Genomic DNA, 23602 nt, shown 5'->3' with positions numbered 1-23602 from the left:
TCAGCCTCTCCCCTCTGCGAGACAATCCCTACAGAGTAACAAACTGTCACATAGCCATTGCTTTGAGAAATTAAACTGCATGGTGCAAAGAAAAGGTGAGACTTTTGAAGTTTTTGGAAGAAAAATTCCTAACACGATTGCTAATGGAGTTTGCAGGGGCCTCTCAGGCCTTTCCAACCCGATTCTTTTTCCTGCTGCCTTCCCTTTTGTGAGCATTTCTTCCCCTTTCTGCTTGCAATGAGTTCTGCTCTCCTGTAGGCTACAATGTGTCAGTTGTTATAAAATCCGGGAGGTGGAGCTTGGTGACGAGGTGGGTGGGGGAGCGCTCAGCCAGCCCTGCAGGGCGAGCAGTCCAGCCGTGGTTCACCGGAGCTTAAGCCTTGCAGCAGGAGAACTTCCATCTCGCTCTTCTGGCTTTGATCCTCACTGTACATCAGACCAGAGGCGCCGAAGGGAGGGAGGATGCGAGATGACCGGCCCTCTGGCAACCTGACCATCTCCTTAGCAGAGCCTTCGAAAGCCAGCCGGAGACTGACTGCACAAGCAAGGAGGCGCCGCGCCTCTGTGGATGTGTGTGTGTATGTGTGTGTGTGTGTGGGTGGGTGGGTGAGCGGGTGTGAGTGAGTGAGTGAGAGTGTGTGTGTGTATGTGTGCGTGTGCATCACGACTGTGTGTGTGTCGGTTGAGTGCGAGAGTGCACGCGTGAGTGTGTTTGTGTGCATGTGTGTGTGATTGCTCTCAGTTATTATTTTTGTGGAAGAAAAATCTTGAAAATCTGGGGCAGGTTACTGTGCTCCTAGGGGCGGTAGTTCTTCTTTTGCAAGAGGAGCTGACCAGACCAAGCTACTAGAGACATTTTTTTCGGCAAGTAAAGAGAATTTTCCTCCCAGAACGAGAGGCATTTTTCTCCCCGCTGGCTCTGCAGCCGAGTAAAAGAGATTAGTCCCTAAACCCTGTGAAATCGACTAGAGCCGAGTGATTACCAGGGCTTGAGAGAGGACTGGGGAAGAAAAAGAGAAATAAATCAAACAGCCTGTCAGTGCCTTTGGCCACGTTGGAAGATGTCATCTCAAACTAAGTTCAAGAAAGACAAAGAGATCATTGCTGAATATGAAGCCCAAATAAAAGGTGAGATGCGGGCTGGGGAGTCATGCTTCCCCTCCCCTTTCCTTTTTTCTCTTGCTCTGGCTTTCTTTTACCCTTTTTCCTCCCTGCCATCACGAAATGTTGTTATGCATCAATAATCTTATTGTGAGTAGGAACAGTGGCAGCAGCACAAGTCCAGACTGGTTTCAACTGCAGAGAGCCCTGGCTCTGGGAGTGTGGATTATAGAATGGGCAGCAATCACTGCATTGCAGGTGTGTGAGGAGGATCCTACGCCCGGCTTTAGGAGTGTCGTGGATACTCCATCATCTTGGCTGTGACATGTCACTCTAAGGCCATTTTGACAGTCACTGCCTCTTCCCCCCTCCCATGCTGAAAGCCCCTTAATATGATTTTTTTACTATCTGCTTTTATTTTTCTTTCTTCTTTTTGGTTTCTTGTTGCTTTCCCTTGCCCCTTTCTCTGGGCTGGAATTCACATGCATGTGCACACAGAAGCAGCATCCCTGGGTTGCACTTCTTTGTCAGTGTCTCTCGGCTGGCCTGGGTTGCCATGGATTAACTGTTATGGGGCATATTGATCCAAACTAATGCAGGCATTTAGGCATAAAGAGGGAGCTCGGTGCAGAAAATGTATTCTCTCGCAGTGTGCAGCCCCAATCACCGCCCGTCTGCCTGCTAGCGTGTAGGGTCATCAGCCTTCATTCAAAGCCAACAGCTTAGTGTGCCGTTTCGGCTGGTAGGAGCTGCCTGGCTTCCGTAGCGCTAGAGGAAGCCTGGCAGCAGGGTGGGATGACCTCTGGCTGCCTGTTCCAGCTTTGGGGCCACGGGGTGCACGCTCCTCTCAGAAACTGCTCCCTAAATCCGCACTAGCAAGGCGAAATAGGGAACCGGACACAGTCGCATAGACAAATGCAGGCAGAATCCTGGTTCACGCCAGAGGGGGTTCTCCCACCTTCATGAGTTCTAGGCTCAGTTTTGGCAAGGAAAATCTAAAAGCTCCATACTCACCCTTTCTCCGAGGACAGACCCTGAGGGAAGCCTGGGCCTGTGTCTCTTAGTGTCTGTTTTCTTTCTGGTCCTGGATCTCCTTGCTGCGACACAGGGTGTGTTTGTGGTCTCCCACAGAAAAACTAAAGACAAAATACATCTTCAATGGATACTGACGCCTGCTCTTGAGATCGTGGGTGGACTGTTTGAGCAAGTTGATTATTTGGGGCTCAGGTGACCTGAGGCTGCCCCACCTGCTTTTAGGTGCTTCTGCAGCTCCAGACTCAGTGACCCAGGAAGTCTCCCCGGGAGCGGCAGGGGCCTGACATCCACAGCTGCTGCACACGCTCCCGATGCTTGGGAACCTTTGGGAGGGGAGCGGCCAACAGGGGAGGGCTTTGTTTTTTTTTGTTTTTTGTTTTGTTTTGTTTTTTTTCCAGTCTCGCCAACCCTCTTGTGTCTTCTAGTCCTGGTCAGACCCGGCATGCTAATCACCTCTGGGGGTAGACCCCAGGGCAAAGGGAGCTGAAAACATTCTGTAGGTTTCAGCTCAGTGTGGCAAACTGACTTAGGATGTTTCAGCCTTGCTGAAAATTTAGTCACAGGCCCTTTACTGGTCAGAGATTTGAACTCACCCGGCTGCATCAATACAAAAGCCCAGTTTCGGCCTTTGCATACACACTTTTTAGGGAGTTTATGTTTTGTAAGATGAATTTGGCTGAGTATTATAGTTCTTTTTAACTGAGGTTCTCATGAAAAATGCCGTACTAGAGAAGCGAATGCTGAGTTTTGGACAGTTTGAGGTTTTTGTTAGCATTGTCTTGGTAGGAAATACGCTCATCTTGTTTTTGGATCACTGCCACAGGGCCCATGAACTTGGCTTGAGGATCAATGAAGCATTTATTGCTCTGGCTGATTCTTTTACTTTTTTACCTTTCACCTTTATTTTAACAACTACTTAGCAAGTCCAAGGTCATGCATTTCCGGCAGGAAATTTGTCCAGATGATCTTGTCTCTTCCAGACCCTAAGGGTCTCTACATTCTGGTTAAAGGAGTTGAATTTTATTCCTTTAGAATTGACACCCACATGACTTAGGCCAGGACGTTGCTGTGCCTGAAACCGTCTGGAATCTTTTCCTTTCAAAATTCTGTTTGTTAATCATCATCATAATTCCTGATGATGTACGCACCGGGCTCTACAGTTTCTCTGTCTGGCTCACTCCCAAACATCACTACTCTTGGCCTACACAATGTACGGAAAGTGTTTGTATGAATGAGCTCAGCTTTAGAGATGAGGAAACTGAGGCCTTGTCAGGTTGAGTGACGTGCCCAAGGTCACAAGGCCAGAAATGTGAAGGTAGCTGGTCTTCTTTCCCATTGCATTGTTTGCCTGAGGCTGGCCCTTGAAGGATTGATGTCAGTGGCAGATGGCGGTTTTGTGGTGGGGACTGGCTGTCTCTTGATCGTTCCATTGTTTACCCTCTTACTTTTATCCCTTGCCTTTGTTGCTTGCCTCTGAAGAATGTTTGACCAATCACCAAAAATAACGCCTGAAGCCTGTTTCCTTTCTCCCTGGGTATCATTTGACCAGTTTGGTGCAAACCCTTCGCCTACTTAGATAGATTTGGTCCTCTGTGAATTTAGTGAGGGGCATTTTTGGTTTTTAAAAATGATATTGAGTTCTTTGTTGACTTACTCTCTTTTATCTCTTTTTGAAGAATTTATTGACCTGAGGAGAATGTTTTAACACTCTTTTTTTTCCTATTGTAAAAGAAATATCAGATCCATGCCTTCTCTTGCCTCATCAGTTACCTGAATCCCTTTGATTATATATTTGCAATGCAGTAGTATACCATGTGCTTGTACATGTCCAGTGATGGGGAACTCATCACCTCCCAAGTCCACATATTCTACCTTTGATAGCCCTGGCTGCTGTAAGTGGTTTTTATATTCATCTATTGGTTCTATAGTATCTTCTCCTTGGGGGTTCATAGAACAAGACAGATGCTTCTTCCCCATGACTGCCCATTGGATGTTAGAGACTCTGATCATCGCCCCACTATGATTATCCTCATTTACTCACATAAGATGCTTATCTGCTGCTTAATCATCTTCACTTTCCTTTGGATTTACTGTATCCTGGTTACAAACTCCCATGTGCCTTTGGGTGCTTGACAGACACAATAAATGAGTGAAGCTGGCCAAGTAAGATGATTTGTGATAGTCGGTCTACCACCTCTGTGAGGGCAGTAGATGAAAGGGTGATGGTGGTTATGGTGCCCTTGAGAATACTGTCTAGATGAGAGCTTTATGCTTTTATTTTACTTTATTTATTTATTTAAAACATTTTTTTTAATGTCTTATTATTTATTTTTGAGAGAGAGAGAGACAGAGCATGAACAGGGAGGGGCAGAGAGAGAGAGAGAGAGGGAGAGACACAGATCTGAAGCATGCTCCAGACTCTGAGCTGTCAGCACAGAGCCCGACTTGGGGCTTGAACTCAGGAACTGTGAGATCATGACCTGAGCTGAAGTCAGACGCTTAACTGACTGAGCCACCCAGGTACCCCCTTTAAGAGTGTTTCTAAGTTCTAGGGGCGCCTGGGTGGCTCAGTCTGTTAAGTGTCCCACTTCAGCCTCGGTCATGATCTTGCTGTTACTGAGTTCGAACCCCATATCAGACTCTATGCTGACAGCCCAGAGCCTGGAGCCTGTTTCAGATCCTGTGTGTCTCTCTCTCTCTGCCCCTCCCCCACTTGTTCTCTCTCTGTCTCTCTCTCTCTCTCTCAAAAATAAACAGTAAAAAAAAAAAAAAAGAAAAATGAGTGTTTCTAAGTTCTATATGAGAGGCTTTTGATGTGATCAGAGAAAGAAAAACAACTATCACCTCCTTTATGCTGCATGTATTGCTTCTATTAATATAGCCCAAGGATTGAATTAGTCCTTTTCACTGCCCACTCCTTCACTGTACCATATTTATTTTATATGCTATATTTCTCCAATCCACTATGTTATTAGGATCTTTGTCAGAGAGAAGAAAATGAAATGAATTTAATATGAGTTGTTCTTGGTGACCCTGTGCTGGCCCCAGATGGACTCTATTTCCTGTCTGAGGTGCTTGCAAGTGTCCCTTTATGAATCTGTTCAAGCACTTTGCTTGAGAGTGACATCACATTCTCTAGTCTGGAAATGGCAAGCTCTAACTTCTTCCCCTTTTGAAAATCAGAACAACATTTGCCCATCTCCAGCATTTTGGCACTTATCCTGTTTTTCACAGTTCCCTCAAAGATCACCGATAGTGTTTGGTAATCTTATTTGCCAGAGTTCTCAGTGCCCTGGGCTCTCATTCATCTTGCTGTCAGACATAATGATCTATTCTGCATTTATCTAGAGTTCCCATTTCCATTTCAACCTAATAGAAAATTGAAATAGAAACAGTGATTGACTTTAGTGTTTTGTTTTGGTTTTTAATTATACATCCATAGTCATTTAGGCCATCTTCTTAATAGCAAAAGTCTAGAATTTGGGGGAAGAAGGGCAGATTTTGAAGAAGATCACAGAGAAGTGTTTATTTACTCATTCATTTATGCATTCATTCAGTAAACATTGATTATCTACTTTCTTCTTAGTCTTTTGCTGGGTGTTGTGAGAGATGCAGAGTATATGATACATTCTTGGCTTTCTAAGAGTTTTCTTGAAATATGGTGATAAAATCGGTGAAGGAAATGGAAAAAACAAAAACAGAAACTCAGAACACAAAAACTCCCAATTGAGCACCAGAATGAGTTTAGTCTTTATTTTTTATTTTTTTTTTAGTGTTTATTTACTTTTGAGAAAGAGAGAGAGAGAGAGAGAGAGCAAGCATGAGCGGGGGGAGGGGCAGAGAGGGACAGAAACACAGAATCTCAAGCTTGCTCCAGGCTCTGAGCTGTCAACACAGAGCCCAATGGGGGCTTGAACTCATGACCTGAGCCGAAGTCAGATGATTAACTGACTGAGCCACCCAGCTGCCCCGAGAATGAGTTTAGTCTTTTTAAAAAAATTTTTTTTAACATTTACTTATTTTTGAGAGACAGAGCCAGAGCATGAGCAGGGGAGGGGCAGAGAGAGACACACACACAGATCTGAAGTAGGCTGCAGGCTGCAGGCTCTGCATAGCTGTCAGCACAGAGCCTGACATGGGCTCAAACTCACAGACCGGGAGATCATGACCTGAGCCCAAGTCGGTCACTTAACCCACTGAGCCACCCAGATGCCCCGAGAATGAGTTTAGTCTTAAAGAGAGTATGGCATTGAGTGAATGGACGAGAACTTTAGGAACCCTCACTACTCTCAATAGGCTTCAATGAGGAAAGTATGCTGGCTGGGAGAGATATTGAGGAGTAGTGGGGACTGTGGCTGATTAAGGCTCACCTAGAGGCGTAAGCCTCTGCTCAGCTCCAGTCTCAGTGCCAGGCAGGATGTGAGCCCAGACTGGTCAGTTCTTTTAGTGTTTCAAGGGCATCTGGATTTTAAAACAAAATCTCCTCATTTTTATTTTTAAGTTTTTAAAAATGTTAAAAACATTAAAAAATTGGGATGTCTTTTTTATTTTTGAGCTGTAAATTCTTTTTTAAATTGAAGGATATTTGACACACAATGTTACATTAGTTTCAGGTGTATAGTACTGATACAACTCTATATGTTACTTTGTGCTCACAAGTGTAGCTACCATCTGTCACCATACAATGCTATTATAATATCATTGACTGTATTCCCTATGCTGTGCCTTTCATCCCTGTGACTTACTCATCCCATAACTGGAGGCCTATATCTCCCACTTCCTTCACCAATTTTACTCATCCCACTACCCCTCTCCCTCTGACAGCCATCATTTTGTTTTGTGTATTTATGGGTCTGTTCTGGTTTTTATTTGTTCATTTGTTCTGTTTTTTAGATTCCACATACAAGTTAGATCAGGTGGTATTTGTCTTTCTCTGTCTGACTTACTGTACTTAGCATAATACCCTCTAGGTTCATCCATGTTGTCACAAATGGCAAGATCTCATTCTTTTTTATGGCCAAGTAATATTCCAAGTAATATTCCTCTCTCTCTCTGTCTCTGTCTCTGTCTCTCTCTCTCTCTCTCGATCCACACACACTCACACATACATACATAAACACATCACATCTTCTTTATCCATTCATCTATCTATCCATGGACACTTAGGTTGCTTTCATATTGGCTGTTGTAAATAATGCTGCAATACACCTAAGGGTGCATATATCTTTTCAAATTTGTGTTTTTATTTTCTTTGGGTAAATACCCAGCAGTGGAATTGCTGGATCATATGGTATTTCTATTTTAATTTTTTGAGGAACCAACATACTGTATTCCACAGTGGCTACACCAATTTACATTCCCACCAACAGTGTGTGAGGGTTCCTTTTTTGAGCTATAAGAGTTCTTTATTCTGGATACAAGTCCATTATCAGATATAAGATTTGCAAATATTTTCCTCCATTCTGTGAGTTATGCTTTCCCTTTTTCGATGGTGCCCTTTGAAGCACAAAATATTTATGTTTATGAAATTCAGATTATTTATTCTCATGCTTTTCATGTCATATCTGGGACTCGTTTGCCAGATCCTAGGCCATGATGAAAATCTCCTGATTTAAAAAATATTTTTCTTTAATGTTTATTTATTTTTGAGAGAGACAGACAGAGAGACAGAGTGCCAGTGGAGGAGGGGCAGAGAGAGAGGGAGACACAGAATCCAAAGCAGGCTCCAAGCTCTGAGCTGTCAGCACAGAGCCTGACGCGGGGCTTGAACTCATGAACTGTGAGATTATGATCTGTGCTGAAGTCGGATGCTTAACTGACTGAGCCACTCAGGTGCCCTGAAAATCTCCTGAGTTTTACATGCAACTCAAATTTTTAAAAAATATTTTTTAATGTTTGTTTTTAAGAGAGAGTGTGAGCGGTGTAGGGGCAGAGAGAGTGGGACAGAAAGAATCCCAAGCAGGTTCTGCATCGCCAGTGCAGAGCCGCACGGGGTGCTCGAACTCACAAACTGCGAGATCATGACCTGAGCCAAAATCAAGAGTTGGCGCTTAACTGACTGAGCCACCCAGGAGCCCCAAATGTAACTCAAATTTTTAAGAAACACTATGCTGCCTGAACAAACTCATCAGTAGGACAGTTTCAGCTCACAACCCACCGCTTTGCAACTTCTGGCCTGTAAGTTGAAGTCCATAAAAGGTCTTGGTGATGGAGCCTCAGCCAGTTTTCCTGTTTTATCTTTAGTTGTTTTCTCTATATTAGGCCTGTGCTCTTAAAACCACATGAGGCCAATCCCTTGTCTCTGAATCCTCAGAATCCCTTCCTGGAACCTTCACATCTATTGCCATTTGTGCCTTTGTTCTGTTTAAAATGTTCCCCTTCCTCCACCCTTTCTTTGTCTGGGCAACTCCTGACCGTCGTTCAGTGGCTGCCAAAATGACACCTTCTTCCAACTCTCCTAGGCAAAATTAGTGATTCCCTCAGATCTGCGCTCATGGTCGTTTTGTTTCGCCAGTGTGGTTGACACAAGATAGGCTGAGAGAGTGGCCGGTACGTTACTAATGAGAAGTTTTACTCTGAACAACTTTTAGCTAACTTAGTTATTTTCCTTGACATGTGTCTTAGTCTGCTTGGGCTCCCATAACAAAATACTGTGAACTGGGTGCTTAAACCACAGACATTTATTTTTACAGTTCTGGAGTGGAAGTCCAAGATCAAGGTACCAACAGATTCAGTTCCTAGTGTTGTAGATGGCTGTCCTCTCGCCGTATGCTCACATGGCCTTTGCTCAGTGTGGAGAGAGAGAGAGGGAGAGAGAGGGCTGTCTGTCTTCCTCTTCTTTAAGGGCTCTGATCCCATCATGAGGGCCTCTCCCTCATGACCTTCAACTAAACCTAATTATCTCCCAAAGGCCTCATCTACCTCCAGATACCATCACATTGTCACATTGTGGGTTAGGGCTTCAACATACAAATTTGGAGGGGGAGACACAATCTATGACAGCACCTATACTTTTTGTTCCATTGAAAGTAGAGGATTGGGGCACCTGGGTGGCTCAGTCAGTTAAGCATCGGACTTTGGCTCAGGTCATGATCTCACAGCTCGTGAATTCGAGCCCCGCATCCGGTTCTGTGCTGACAGCTCGGAGCCTGGAGCCTGCTTCCGATTCTGTGTCTCCCTCTCTCTCTGCCCCTTCCCTACTCATGCTCTGTTTCTCTCTCTCTCAAAAATAATGAACATTTTTAAAAAGTAGGGGTTTTATTGATAAAGGAAACATTCTCCATAGTTTACTGAAGTTCCTTGTTTGTCCCTGACAGGGGAGATATTTATTAGTGGAGATTTGGTGAAGGCTTATGTGTTCAAAGCAAGAGAAATGTTTAATGAGGTGGTGTTTGCTACAGTCATAGTAGGGTGTGGTTGGGAATACTGCATTCCAGGCTTTTTGCAGTTTGGGGAAATCTGTAGATCTAGAGGTCTATATTGGCCATTTTTGGAGTTTTTACCACCAGAGTTTATTAAAGACAACCTTTCCTTTCTAGAAACCTCAATCACTCATTCATTCATTTACTCACTCATTCATTCAGTGACTGTTACAAGCCATGCTTTGGGCTATATAACTTTACTTAGGCATGGGAGGTAATTGATTTTTATTTAGTTCCGGGTCTCAGTCATATACACAGTATCTGATTTTGTGATCTCAGTACTTCTCAGAGGTAGTCATTATTATTCCCATTTTATAGACTAAAACCTCTATCATTCGGAGAAATAAATGAAATAAGTTGCATCAGATTGCACAGGGAACAGTGGTAGAGTTAGGGTTTACACAGAGCCTTCCTGACTTCCACTTGTACAGTGAGGTGAAAGCCGTGTCATAGCAATGTGGCTCTGAAACCCAGGGGTCTCTTTCCTGGGGAGACCACTCTGAGATGGGTCTTCATCTCTGACTTCCTACTGTTCCTGAAACTTCAACTCCCCTTCTAATCCGACTTTTCCTGGTTCTTCCTGGATGCCACCAACTGTGTCAGATCCTTCACACCCATCCCATGGAGTCACCTTTGGCAAAGTGCCCACCAAAGACACTTCTGTAGACTTGACTGAGGCTGCCATATCTGCCTCCATCAACTGGAAAATATAGGACTGGAAATTTGAGGGGTCTTCTAGTCCCCTCCACTAGGGAGGGGAGTCCAACTCCCCCACTTTTCTTCCCTCATCCTCCAGATGTGGAAACTAATGTTCAGAGAAGGGTTCTGGTGTAGAGACACTTCGAGACCATATTTCCGTGAGGAGGAAAGCTCTCTCTGATCGGTGCATTGCTGTATGCTCATGCCTGGCATCTAGATGGTGATCAAGAAACATATGAAGTTGGATTGCTCCGGTGGGTGGTGTAAGGCCAACCGGTGGTGGTTGCCTGGGAGGTAGAGCTGAGTGGTACCTTGGAGAATGGGATGAGGCAAAGATATAAGAGTAAGGATAAGAGGGTCAGGAGGAGGTGAGGTTAGGCTCATTTAGAAGATGGGTCCTGTCCTTGTCACTGCCAGGAAGGGACAGAGGTCGACTTCTTCAAGGTGCTGAGTTTTGGAACCTCTGGCCTAACACAGGACCCAGCAAGTGGTGTTCTGGGCTTGATTTCACTTGCAAATGATTCATTCCTGATGGCTTGTTGGTGTTTATAAAATATCTTGGCTGTCCAGGAGTGGGATTTTGGCTCTTTTCTCTTAATTCATATAATCATTAGGCCAGTTTATGTTTGGAGTAGTGTTCCCTGAGATGTATTCTACGAAATTGGATGTCAAGAGGCGTTAGGTGGGAAAAACAGTTATGTGGTCAAATGGGTCTTGGGAGTTCTAACATAAACTGAGTTGAATAGGCTTGTTTCCCACAGGACTTCTTTTTTTTTGGTGGAAGAGAGAGAATTTCAAGCAGGCTCCATGCAGCGTCCAACAGGGGCTCCAACTCACGAACCTGGAACTGTGAGATCATGACCTCAGCTGGAGTCAAGAGTTAGATGCTTAACAGAACCAGCCACCCAGCGTCCCTCCCACAGGACTTCTGGGAACCTTGAACATGTTAAGTGTGAATCACCAAGAAGGGACCATGAACTTTTCTTAAACTTATTCCATCTTGTAGATGTTTCTCATGGAAAATCGCACAAGACTATATTCCTGAGATTACATTTTGAAATTCACAATTTGTGGATTATCCACATTCTTTCTCTTTTTGCCTTTTGCCCAGTTCGCTAATTTTTATACTTTTCTCTGAGGGCAGTTTGAAGAGGGGAAGAGGTAAAACAAATGCGTATTCAGCTCAGCTAAGTGATATTGATGTGGTGTTTTGAGGTCACTTAGAAAATGTGGGTTTTGACATCTCCAATTACAGAGCGCTCAACCATTGATTTAAATGGTAATTTGGCGACAGCTTGCCCCTGATCAATATGCATGGCGTGTGCCTGTGTCTGTGTGTGACAGTAAGGGGATGCACTCGGCTGCAGGCTGTGTTCAAGGTGCCTTGAATGGACCTCAGCACTGCCTGTGGGATTGTACGGTCAATGCCAGGCGATGATGATGCAGAGGAATGCACGAAAGCCCGTAGCCCATGCGCCTCAGAGTGAACAGATCTCAGCCACAAATTCAGGTGTATGAGAACTAGGTTTTTCTTTATTTCTCTGTAACTTGATTTCCATTTCTCATCTCTCTTTTGCTGAGGGTGGCAGACATAAATCTAAGTCAATTTGGGGTTCCTCCTGTTTTCTTCGGGGTTGTGCCCCAAGGTCCAGGGGACTAAGGCAGTGCCAAGTGACATCTGTTGTGGTTATCATCAATCTATTTTGGCAACTGAGATAGCCTCCTTCCCTTTGGGTCGTCAGTGGTCTGTCTATGCCAGTGATCGATCCTTCTTTGTTCCCAATCTCGAGACTCTTTCCTGTGTATCTCTCTTTAGACCTTCTGTGCTGTTTGCAAGCACTGGGAGCCATCCTGGTTCTCACATACCATGCTGGGCTGTGAGCGTCTCTGGACATTTGTCTCAGGCCTGTCTTGCCAGGCCCCACACTTGATTCCCCTCCAGTGCCTCCCTAGAGCTCTGCCTGGGGAAACAGCCCAGCTCCTGTCTGTTCCCAGATTCTGCAAATGTGTGTGGGGGGTTCCCTCATCACCCTCTTTCCTTGGGCTTGTTTGGGGTGAGGCAGGGTGCAGGCTATTTTCTTATAGATCCATAAAAATCTACATACACTTTGCTTTACTGACTCCTGGAAATCTTTATCCACGTGTAGAGTTGGGAAGGGGAAAGGAGGTTATTGGGGGTGGTATCCTGGCTCTTTGTCATCACACATTCCCTCAAAGCTATTTTGAAAGTCAAAAGCCAAGAATTGACTCCTTCTCTGCATTATCCCTGAGGCAATGAACACAGGGAGCCCTCCTTGCCTGAATCTGGTCCAGAAGCTCTTAAGGAAATATGGAAGAAAACCCTTCAGTATTTCAAGATATTGTAGTGAATTTCCTTTCTTTTCCACCTGCACCATCCTGGCCCAGACTACCATCACCTCTTGCTGGGACCATGGCAACATCCTTCTAACTCAAAATTTCTCCACCTCTGCACTACTGACATTTGGAATTGGATTAGTTTTTGTTATGGGACCTGTCCTGCACAACATGTGTTGTTTGAGGCCTGTTAGTTGTTAGAAGTCTGTAGCACCTCCTTCCCTCCCCCAAGCTGTGACACCAAAAAATGCCTCCAGACGTTGTGAAGGTTCCTGGGGTAGGGGGGTGGCGGAAGGGGTCGGGGGAGGGGGCGGAGGGGGGGGCACGTGCAAAAGAGGCCTCAGTTGAAAGCTACTGACCTAACTGGTCTCCTTGCTTCTCTTATCCCAGTAACCTGTTCTCTGTACAGCAGCTAGCAGTAATCCCTACACAATTTAAATCTAACCAGGTTACTCTCCTGATTGCAAACCCTCCAGTAGCATCTCATTTGCATAAGAGTCGAATCCAAATCACTGGCTAGGCCTACAAAGCCATGTTCTGCCCACCTTGGCCCTCCTACCTCTCCACAGTCCAAGCTTGTAACCCACTTTGGGCCTTTGCACATAGCTTTTCCCTCTTTCTAGAACCCTCTTTCCCTAGATTGTCACATGGCTGGCTCCTTCTTAGGATTCAGCTTTCAGCTCTCGTGTCACTTCCTGACCACCCAACCGTAAATAGCTGTGAAGTAACTTGGATTAGCTGACTTGAGTTCTCAGCAGAGTACTTATGGCCATATGATATTTCCCTTGTTTATTTCTTCTCTTTACCAGAATTGAAGGTGTGTAAGAACAAGACTTTTGCTTCTTCTCTTGTCCATTTGTGTTTTGTTAGCACCCAGAACGGCCCTTCGTATATACTAGGTGATCATACTATTGGTTGAGTGAATGAATGATGGACTTTGCACACAAGCACATATAAATGTTCTACTTCAGGGTACCTAGGATTGTGCTGGGGATTGCAGTTTAGAGGAACAAAATGAAGCTGATCTAGGCTTTCCCCCAGCCCTTACTGGAAGGTAATTCAGGAAGATGAAGAATCCAAAGAACAGACAATTGTATCTGTGCAGAGCTGCCCAACTCATTCAAGGGAATGAAGTAGAGGGACCAGGTGGCCACTTGCAGGGGTCTTGCAGGGAATCCACTCTTTTCTGTTAATTGAGATCCTGGTTTGTGTCTGAAATGGGGATACAAAAATGGATAAAATGTAGTCCCCATCCCTGTCTTGGTGTTTTCTGGGAAAGGTAGTTACAAGAATAGATTAATTGATTATAGTAAGTATAAGAACTATCAGGACAGTGCTGGAACCATACACGCTTTGAAAACTGAGAGTGAAAGTTGACAGCTTTGCCCCGGAGAGCTGGAGAAGTTCTTACAGAAGAAAGGACTTCATGGTAGGGTTTTGAAGGATGGATAGAAGCACAGCTGGTGGTAAAAGGCATGTTTAAAGAGAGAACAGCATGTGCAAAGGCATGGGGGTTATGAAAAGGCCTGGGTACTTGGGAAATGTTGAGAAGGTTGACATGGCTGAAATCCAGAGTAGATGGAATGGACTATGGGTGGTAAGGACAAGAGCTTCAAGTTCCTTTCTAACCACTGGATAACCATGAGTCTTTGACCTTGGAGATGGTGGAATAGAGTCTTCTTCTTTTTTTTTGTTTTAAGTTTGGTTTTTTGTTTGTTTATTTATTTTGAGAGAGATAGAGATAGCACAAGTGGAGGAGCAGCAGGGAGTGGGGGAGAGAGAGGATCCCGAGCCTGATACGAGGCTCGACCTCCTGAAACTGTGAGATCCTGACCTGAGCTGAAACCAAGAGTTGGATGCCTAACCAACTGAGCCACCCGGGTGCCCTGGGTGAGAGTCTTACTTTTTTTATTACATTTTTTTCTCATTATGGATATAATACATGTTATTTTAAAAGTTTCTTAAATATAGAAAAATATAAAAAAGAAGAAAAAAAGAATTTAGAAGCCACTTCCTGAGCCAGCACTATAAACATTCAGTGTATTATTATCTTCCAGACTTCATATCTCTATTTACCAAATCTGCTATATATATATATATATATATATACATACATGTATATATATGTATATATATATATATGTATATATATATGTATTTCAAAAATATGGGATCACAGATCTTTAATGAAAAGTTATAAAAAAGTTATAAAAAAGCTGATAGGCAAATCATCCCAGGCTTAGAGCTTAAAATAGCGTATGGCCTAAAAATAAATAGACTTTGTCAAGTACAAACATCAATCAATAAGCATAACCTTCCACATGTTGTGATGGTCCTTTAGAGCAAGGGATTGGTTTGTTAGGAACCATTTTGTTGTGGGGATTGGCTTGTGTTACTGTTTCTGTCCCATTGGATTTGTATAAAATTGGGGGGAACTGAGTTGACTCATCAAGAACCACTCCTCCCTCCCCACATCTGTCCTAGCCACTTGTAGCTAAAGTTTTCCCCCTTCCTGGTCCCCTAGAGTCTCACTTCCCTGTCGGTACCCGGGCAGCAGTTCCTGCCTTTGGCAGGAAATATTAAAAGGAGAGTGTTGTCTAGGGCAAAGAATTTAGCCTCAACAGCAGGTGACCCTTCCCTGCTGGTACATTTCCTTTGGTCCCCCTTTCCTCATTGCTCTCTGCCAGTGTCCCTGGTCATCGGTAGTACTTGCAGGAATTCCTGATTGCCGGTCTGCTTCCAACAGTGATAACCTGCTTTCCCCTTATTTCTGATGGTCAGTGAGGCTATTTCAGAATACAGTGTATTTTAGATTAGTAAGTTTTCTGACTCTTTGTCAGACAGAAAGGCCTGAATTCCTGTAGGCGGGTATAGCTCTCACTCAGAGATGGGAGCACCCTGGGAGGTGACAGCTCTGTAGGGGCACTTTCTAGAGCTTAGAGTGCCTTAAAAGGAATGAGAGAGGCACAGAGGGAGGTGACATGAGAGGACCCTTAGCAATGAAACACCTGAGCCACCTTCAGGGACACAAAAGAGTAGGTGTCACTTCTCTGATTTTATTTGTACGAAAGAATGCAAACTGGCTGAGCAACATGGCTGCTCTCCAGCTGTCATCTGGATAGGGCATTTGTAAGTGGAGTTGGCCATTGCATTACTTTTTACTTTACAGTGTCTTTATTTTTATCGGTGGCCTCCCAGACAGTATGCTTTGGATCTCCCAAAGATATATCCTCTTGAGGAAACCGAGGCAGAGCAGTTTCTCCCTGGCTTCTGACACCTGGTAACTGGGAATGCCTTGACCTTCTACCCTGGCTCCTGACCTTTTGCTAGGTTATGGTCTTTGGGGTTTGTTTGTCTCTTGACCCTCAGCTAATTCAGGGCTTTAGTCTGGGCATGACCCTCCTGCTTAGGCCCTACCCTGAATATCTCTGACTTGCTGGATCTCATACTTGGCATAAATTTGCCATGAAGACCCTGTGCCAAAAATGGCAGAGGCTCTACTGCTCTTCGCCAGGAACACAGAATTGTTGTGCTATTGGGAATGGGGGAAAGAAATGTTGAGAATGTGGTGGGCCAATTCACTTTGATTTAGCTTAACAGACATTAATTGAGTTCCTACTGTGTTCCTTGTCCTCATAGACTTTATAATTCTGCGGGGAAGACAGATTTTAACCTGTAATGGCAAAAATGTTGAGTGTTATGACAGGGTGGTACAGAGCTCCTGGGGGGACCTGAAGCAAGTGGGAATACATAGTTGAAAATACTGTAGGTGATTTCTGATATTGATCTACAGAGCTGTACTGTATTGGCCAAGCTTATGTCATCACTGTTGTTCCTTGAGGTATTTGGGATCTAGACAGCACCATCTTTCCCTTTAGAGAAGAGTCAGAAACCATCAAAATATTGAAGGAGTCAGGAAGTGGTACTTGTAAGAGAAACATACAATTCCTGGTATAAAAGACAAAAATGTTTCCAGAAAAGGAAGGCAGTAGTAGTTATACTCAAGATGGTAAATACAATTGTGGGATAAGTGCTATTAAGGGGAAATTAAAGCCAGGGCTCAACTGAAGAGGGCCGAAATCCATTCTGGTTGAGCAAGTTATGCTAAAGCCACAGAAGGAAGGTGAGACAAGTAAGTGGACTGTGGAAAAAGATGGGGATCATGCTTTGGGTGGAACCACGCAGACGTGGGTCTGAATTTTGCCTTATAGCTTATCAGCTGAATGACCTTGGATAAGTCTTTTCTTATCCAAAAAAAGAGGAGAAGAATGGGAAAGATATATCACCAGTTTTGACTTGGAAAATGGATGATAATATCTCACGTGTGTGTGTGTGTGTGTGTGTGTGTGTGTGTGTGACAGAGAGAGAGAGAGAGAGAGAGAGAGAGAGAGAGAGAGAGAGAATTAGTTGAAGTAACACATATCAGCACACTGCTTGGTATACAGGAGCATTTACTGATAAATGAAAATGTTAGCTAAATCAGTAAGAGGGTCACCAGCATTCAGAGTCCTGGACAGGGAACCCATGCCTACAGATGAAGCACTTAGTAAGTGTAGCTGGTTGGAAAGGAGAGGAAGGTGGGGCAGCACTAAGAAACCATGAGTGCAGGTGGAGTTGCCATCATGGGCAGCTGGAAGTAAGTCTCAGGCAGGGCTTTCTTTGACTACTACACAGTTTTTACCAATGTGACTCCTGGGCCACCTGCATCAGGATCATGAGGGAGGAATTTATAACAAATTCAGATTCTGGGGTCTTATCTCAGACCTATTGAATTAGAATCTCTGGGGACTGGGGTGGGGCCTGGGAACCTGCATTTTTAAAGTGCCCCAGGTTTTATGAACTTGAATTTTTGCATCTGAACTGTAATAAACTCATCCATTTGACTGTCTTTGTATCTTTTTTTGAAGGCAAAAGAACATTTAGTAATTATGTAGACTGTGTGAATGAGAAAGAAAACCATGGACCCCCAGTGTGTGTGTGTGTGTCTGTGTAATGTAACCCTGTTTTTTTAATAAAAAAATATGTGTCTTAGGTGTGCCCTAAGTATTAGGTGTGTATAAAAAGAGTCTGATAGTTTTTACTGATTTGTGATGCTGTTTACTCTTGGGGACTAGGAATGGAATGTAGGTCAGAGGTGGGGGCAGGGTGGTAGTGACAGGGAATGGTGGGAAGGAGACCTTTTTTCCTTATATTCTTCCATTTTGATTGATTTCTAAAATAATGAGCATGATTACTTTTCTAATTAAAAAAACCCACAAAGTTGACAATAAGTAAGGAATTTTATGATGCTGATGCTCAGACATCAGCTGAACTATAAAAAGAAAGAGGGAAAGAAAAGAAGACAGACACCTGCAACAGATATTTAAGTAATGCTCAACTTCGTGTGTTCCTTATATATTGTAAGAATGATGGCTGAAATGAAATATACTACTTTACTGGGTTATTCCCCAGGGGAAGTGGAAGGTGTTTGTTCCTGCTCTGTCAAAATTCTAAGTGATGGGAATAGGGGTGGAGTAGTTAAGCCCAACCATTTAATTTAGTGGGTTTATATCAGGAGCCATCATGGTACTTGTCCAGAATCTGGGGTTTAGAGTTGTGAGGCCTGATTTCCCTTTTCTGATCTGTTTTTTGAGCAAGGCACGTCTCTATTCTGCATCCTTGCTTCCTCATCTGTGAAATGAGGGCGTTATCTACCTTAAAGGCTAGTTGCTGCGAGGATCAAATGAGGTGGTGTGTGAGAAAGTAAACTCTGGAGTGCTGCAGCAATGTTAATTATTTCTATTTTTGCCTAGCTCCTCCCCTGGACATGCTGCTATTACCGTGGAGTTGTTTATGTGTCTGTCTCCCTGTGAGATCATTGAGTGCAGGGGCCTTGTTTTATTCATTCCCGAATTCTTGTGCTTAGTGCCTGCCACACAGGAGGCATTCAAAGCAAGTTCTGGAATAGCTATCAAAGATAGAAAAATACATGCAACAGTTAGGTTTAGGCTTATGAATATTAAGATACTTTCACTTGTGTTTAAAAGAATTTATAGAAAATTCATTCAAGTCCACAACAGAAATGATACTGCTGGAGAAAGAAAAGAACTTCATTAAGGAAAATTTAATTGCCCAGTTTTCTAAAGAGACAGAGCCACATCCCTCCATCCTCATTACTGTCAAATGCAGGATGGCTGGTTCCAAGGAGGGCAAGATGAATGAAAAGAGATTGTGAAAAGGCAAATCCTGATACTCCTGAAGAAAAGTCTCCCAAGAAACAGGAATGCTCCCTGGATCACCAGTTTCCTTTATTGTCAGAGCCCGGGAATAAGCCTCCTCTGGGCGACTCAGACAAAGGCCCTCTTTGGCCTCTACCCCAAACCTTGGCCAGTAAACCGCAAAGTCCCTTATTGCCCCTGGAAGTGGGAAAACTTCCAGTTGCTTGACAAAAGTGGAAGGATTATCTGAGGCTCAACTTGGGGGCTCCAGTACCTCTAAGACCCGGGTAATTATCATGTGAATGGGCAGGGGGAGGACTAGAGCCAAGTCTAGAAAAAAAAAGAGACCTGGGGTAGGCCTGAAGTTAGGAAAGAGGGGACCAATCTCAGGTTTGGTCCTCTGGATACTTTTCCTGTACTGCCATAAATCTGCAATTTCTTCTCCCCTCTCCTATACCAGTTCAACCTGAGGGCACCATTAGATGGGTTGATGATTGTCCAAACAATTACCAGTTATTGCATGGACCATTGTCAGCCCAGGTAAAGTCTCTGCCCTGTGCAGTGTTTTAATTGAGTATTTGGATGATGATGTGAGCATGCCCATGTTGTTTGAAAATGGCAGGACACCAAGGACAGCAGGTTTAATAATTGGGAGCATGGTTACTGCTATTGAACTGCCCAAGGTTTGCAGCCCAGCTCTGCTGCTTTCTAACTGTGTGACTTTGGACAAGTCTCTTCATCTCTTGAAGACTCAATTTCCTCATCTGTAAAGTGGAGATAATAATCCCGCTTTAAAAAGTAATCTATAAGATTAAATGAGATAAAACACGTAAAGCCCTCTGCACAGTGCTTGGCACATAGTAAGGACTCAGTCAGTGTTAGCTATTGTTATTAATAATCATAGCCCTAAAAGTCACACTACAAGCTTTGGAGCCCAGTAGATTGGGCTTAGATTCTAGTTCTGTCGTTTATTAGTTGTGGGCAAATTGTCTAACCTTTCTGAGGCTCAGCTCTCTGTACTTCTGCCGACTAGGAGCAATAAATAATACCTACCTTGGGCATTTCTGTAAGGCGTTGAGGCCAGAACAGACCCATAGTAGATGTTCCACAAACAGTGGGTTACCATTAGGAGAAACAGCACATCCTATGGTAAATAGAACCAGGAAGCAGAGAGATCTTAACAGAATGGGATGAGGGACAGACTCCAGAAATGTGAAGTTTAATAGTTTCTTTAAGAGAAGACCACTAACTCTTCAAGAGAAGCTCAGCTTTTTTGCCTCTTGAGCCCCGAGAGGAGTTTCTCCTATAAATAGATAGAAATGTGAATAGGAGTAAGAAAAAATTGGCATTTGGCTAGGATTCTAGACCTTAGGCCCTGACCCCATCCTGTCCCTTGTTCAGGTAGCTCTTGGCTTCTCCCCAAGAGGCCAGAGGGAAATATAGAGGCCACTGACGGGGCAATGAACACCCATCGTGAAGCTGCTGCTTAGCACCCCAGTGCTGAGGTCTGGTGAGCCATTCTCCCCTCGAGAACCCCTTTAGCCTAAGTGGGTTAGGCATTCAGGCCTCCCTTCCAAACCCATACTTCAGTCTTGGCTCTCTTGCTCCAGAGTAACCGAAACTGGGCTGGAGCTAGAACCTCTGACCTCTTTCTTTCAGGGAGCAGCCCAGACAATTGCTCTGACTCTTCTCTGAGAGGCTATCAGGCCTAACTGCCAAAAGGGAGAAGAGAGAGTTAGAAGTCTGGACCCCCTCGGACTGGACCTTTGGCCTTCTTGGGAGTATAACCCCTAGGAATTTTGGTCCATGAAGGTACGCTAAAACCTGGCCAGTCTATAATCTCACCTTTCCTTCAGGTGGGTAGATTTCCATGCATTAAATCTTGACCCTGACTTAAGAGGAGTGAATAGAGTTGACCTTCAGCTCTCTGAAGGTCTCTGAAGGTCCTCCTTTTGACCTTTCTTTGAATGCCCTGAAGAGCTTAACGGCCCAAGCCTAGGATCAGTTCAGGGTGTGGCTCCCTCCCTCTGCAGAAGAAATCAATGGAGAATCCGTGACATTCACTCTGCATCCTCAGCCCTGCTCCATAGTTTGCCTGCTATGCAGCCGGGAGCTGAGAAGTTTAGCCCTGAAGGATTTAAGAATGCCTCTTTGACGTCCCTCTCCTTCTCCAGATTTTTAAAAAGCGGCTCAAGACTAAATTGAAAAATTCAGTGTAGTTTTTCCAATAAACTCTGATCACCAAGCAAGAAGTGGTCTGCAGGCCAGTGATGTGTTTTGTCAAGATGCACAGCAGAGTCAGGCAACTTCATATACAAATCTGTATTTTTCACTTTTTGAAAACAAATCAGGTGATCTGGCTGCACTGGTCCCCCATTCCCCCGTGGTAACAAATCAGCCAGAGCTGAGTAGCAGCTGCCATTTTTAACTGAGGCATGCCATGCCATTTTTAAGTGGGTGGCTTGGTTGATTAAGCATCTGACTCTCGGTTTCGGCTCAGGTCATGATCTCAAAGTTCATGAGATCGAGTCCCGTGTCAGGCTCTGCATTGAGAATGAAGAGTCTGCTTGGGATTCTCTCTCTCCCTCTCTCTCTGCTCCTCCCCTGCCCCCTTCAAAATAAATACATAAACTTAAAATAAAATAAAATAAAATAAAATAAAATAAAATAAATGAGGCATGCACTTTTGAGTCCCTACTGCTTCCTGGGTCTCCAGACACCCTTATCTCTCATCTGCTGTTTCATTTACCAAATATTCCTGGTTTCTGTAGGCATTTAGGTTTGCCAATCCTGGATAAGGCCAAGAAATTATATTCTATCTTCTGTCTCAAATTATGCTCATCAGATAGGATTGTGCAATGAGAAGTGAATGACAGCATAACAAATAATTCAGTATCTATGATATAAAAATGCCTCCAACTTTCCACCATCCTTCCACGTTCACAAAAGAGACGCCTTGTCACTGCATAAGTACATCCCTTTTCACTTCTCCTCAAGGATGAGTTTGACAATGGAGTCAAGGACAAGACATTCTCCCCTGAGAAGTGCTTCTGTGTTTGCCTCTGACCCATCCTTGAGGGGAGGTGTGGGGAAGGTGGGGGAGGAGAATAGATTTATTTATTTATAAATAATGGCTTCAGCTGCTAGAGCCAGTAAATATCCTGTGATGTGGTGGATGGTGTCCTTAGTTACCTCATTAGTAGTCACTACAACACATTTTTAATAGTTAAACATCCCTCAATGTTAAGCTGACCATTTTAACATCAAAGCACAGTTCACTTAAATAAAGCAATTCTGCTCAAACAGGGTGGTCCCAGAACTCCACATTGGACTCTGAAATCAGACAGAACTGGGACTGAATTCCAGCTTCATTACTTACTAATTGTTTGATGTTGGGTAAATCATCTCATCTCTCTACCTCTCAGTTTCTGTCTCCTTAAAATGGGCATCTCATTGGATTCTCATGAAGATTAAATGAGATAATCCCCACTTGATAGCTAGCCCAGGGTCTGGAACATGGGAAACACTCAGTGAGTGCTTTCTATTATTATTCTTACCCAGATTTGGAGGGCTTGAGTTGCTGCAAGAGTGAAGTTTAGACCATCTACAGCAGAACCAGCAGCTTGGAGGCAAACTTAGATTCACTAGTGTGTTTTGCTTGGCCTTTCGAACATTTATACAAGTGAATTAGTTTCCAACATTTAAAAATCAAGGGGTGCCTGGCTGGCTCAGTGGGTAGAGCACACGACTCTTGACCTCAGGGTCATGAGTTCAAGCTCTACCTTGGGCGTAGAGCTTACTTAAAAAAATAAATAAATAAAAATCAAGAAAGTGCAAAAAAAAATCTGGAGAGTTTACATAAAAAATCTAGATTTCTGCATTTCGTGTGATATGGGAAGATCCAGGCATTTTGCTGTCATTCTCAGATAGAGGCAAAAATCGACTGTCCCCTTCAAATGGGGTATGGGGTCCGCTTGTTCCAGGGCCCACCTGACCCACTTCACTCATTTTTGTTGCCTGCTTGACTCCTAAGGGCATTTGAGTTTTTTTGATTTGGAGGAATGGACCAACCTCCATTCCTCATTATGTAGGATTCAGTCAGTCATCCATAAATACTATTTCCAGCAACTGGGCTTTGGAGAAGGTAGACAGCAGGTTGTATTTACTGGCAAATGCCCCAGTGCCATCTGTGTCATCGATTAAGTGCAGAGCCATCAGCTTCCACAATCCATGGGACAGAGGTAGGGTCAAGGTCCTCTGAAAAGAATCTGGGAAACTAACAAAGATTTGTACCTGGGAACAGATGCCCACCTCATCGCAACATGTAGGTGGGCTGGAATTTAATAAGGAAAAAAGTATAAAGTCTTGCCCTATGTCTAAAAACGCAGCTGGCCAAGTACAGACTAGAGATGTGCTTAGCAGCAATGCTTGTGAAAAAGACTTAAGGTTCTCATTGACAATAAGTTTGGTGTGAGTCATGGGGAGGCGGCTGCCAAAAACCTAATCTGACTTTGGGCTGGGTTTATAGAAGTCTAGTGTCTGGAAGACCTTTCTAACAATTAGAACTGTCTTGAAGGGACAGGCAGGCAGGCTCAGGAAGCCTTGATCTCCCTAGAATAGGAGGTGTTTGAGGCTGCAGTGATATGCCCCTGAAAAGAGGGTCAGAGTGGGGATTTAGGCAGCAGAAGATTTGTTCAAGGTGACATACAAGGCTTCTGCCTGCCAACCTTGTGATTCTGCTTTCTGGGGCCCACTGGAGGACGATAATTTCCATAATAAAAGTAAAAATCTTGC

General features: G+C 44.0%; 1 protein-coding gene across 2 annotated transcripts in view; it reads left to right on the top strand.

Annotated features, from left to right (window-relative positions):
- Nucleotides 1–308: 308 nt before the first annotated feature.
- Nucleotides 309–23602, top strand: part of SRGAP3 (SLIT-ROBO Rho GTPase activating protein 3) — a 257503-nt gene continuing 234209 nt past the window's right edge. For both annotated transcript variants that reach the window (XM_049640934.1, XM_049640935.1), the window contains exon 1: nucleotides 309–1128. In XM_049640934.1, coding sequence (XP_049496891.1) covers nucleotides 1062–1128 — 67 coding nt within the window. In that variant the 5' untranslated portion in view covers nucleotides 309–1061. The remainder of the gene's footprint in view (nucleotides 1129–23602) is intronic.

This window comes from Panthera uncia, chromosome A2, assembly GCF_023721935.1.
Source record: "Panthera uncia isolate 11264 chromosome A2, Puncia_PCG_1.0, whole genome shotgun sequence".
Lineage (NCBI taxonomy): Eukaryota > Metazoa > Chordata > Mammalia > Carnivora > Felidae > Panthera > Panthera uncia.
The sequence above is the reverse complement of the archived record's forward strand: the minus strand, read 5'-3'. Positions and strand labels throughout refer to the sequence as shown.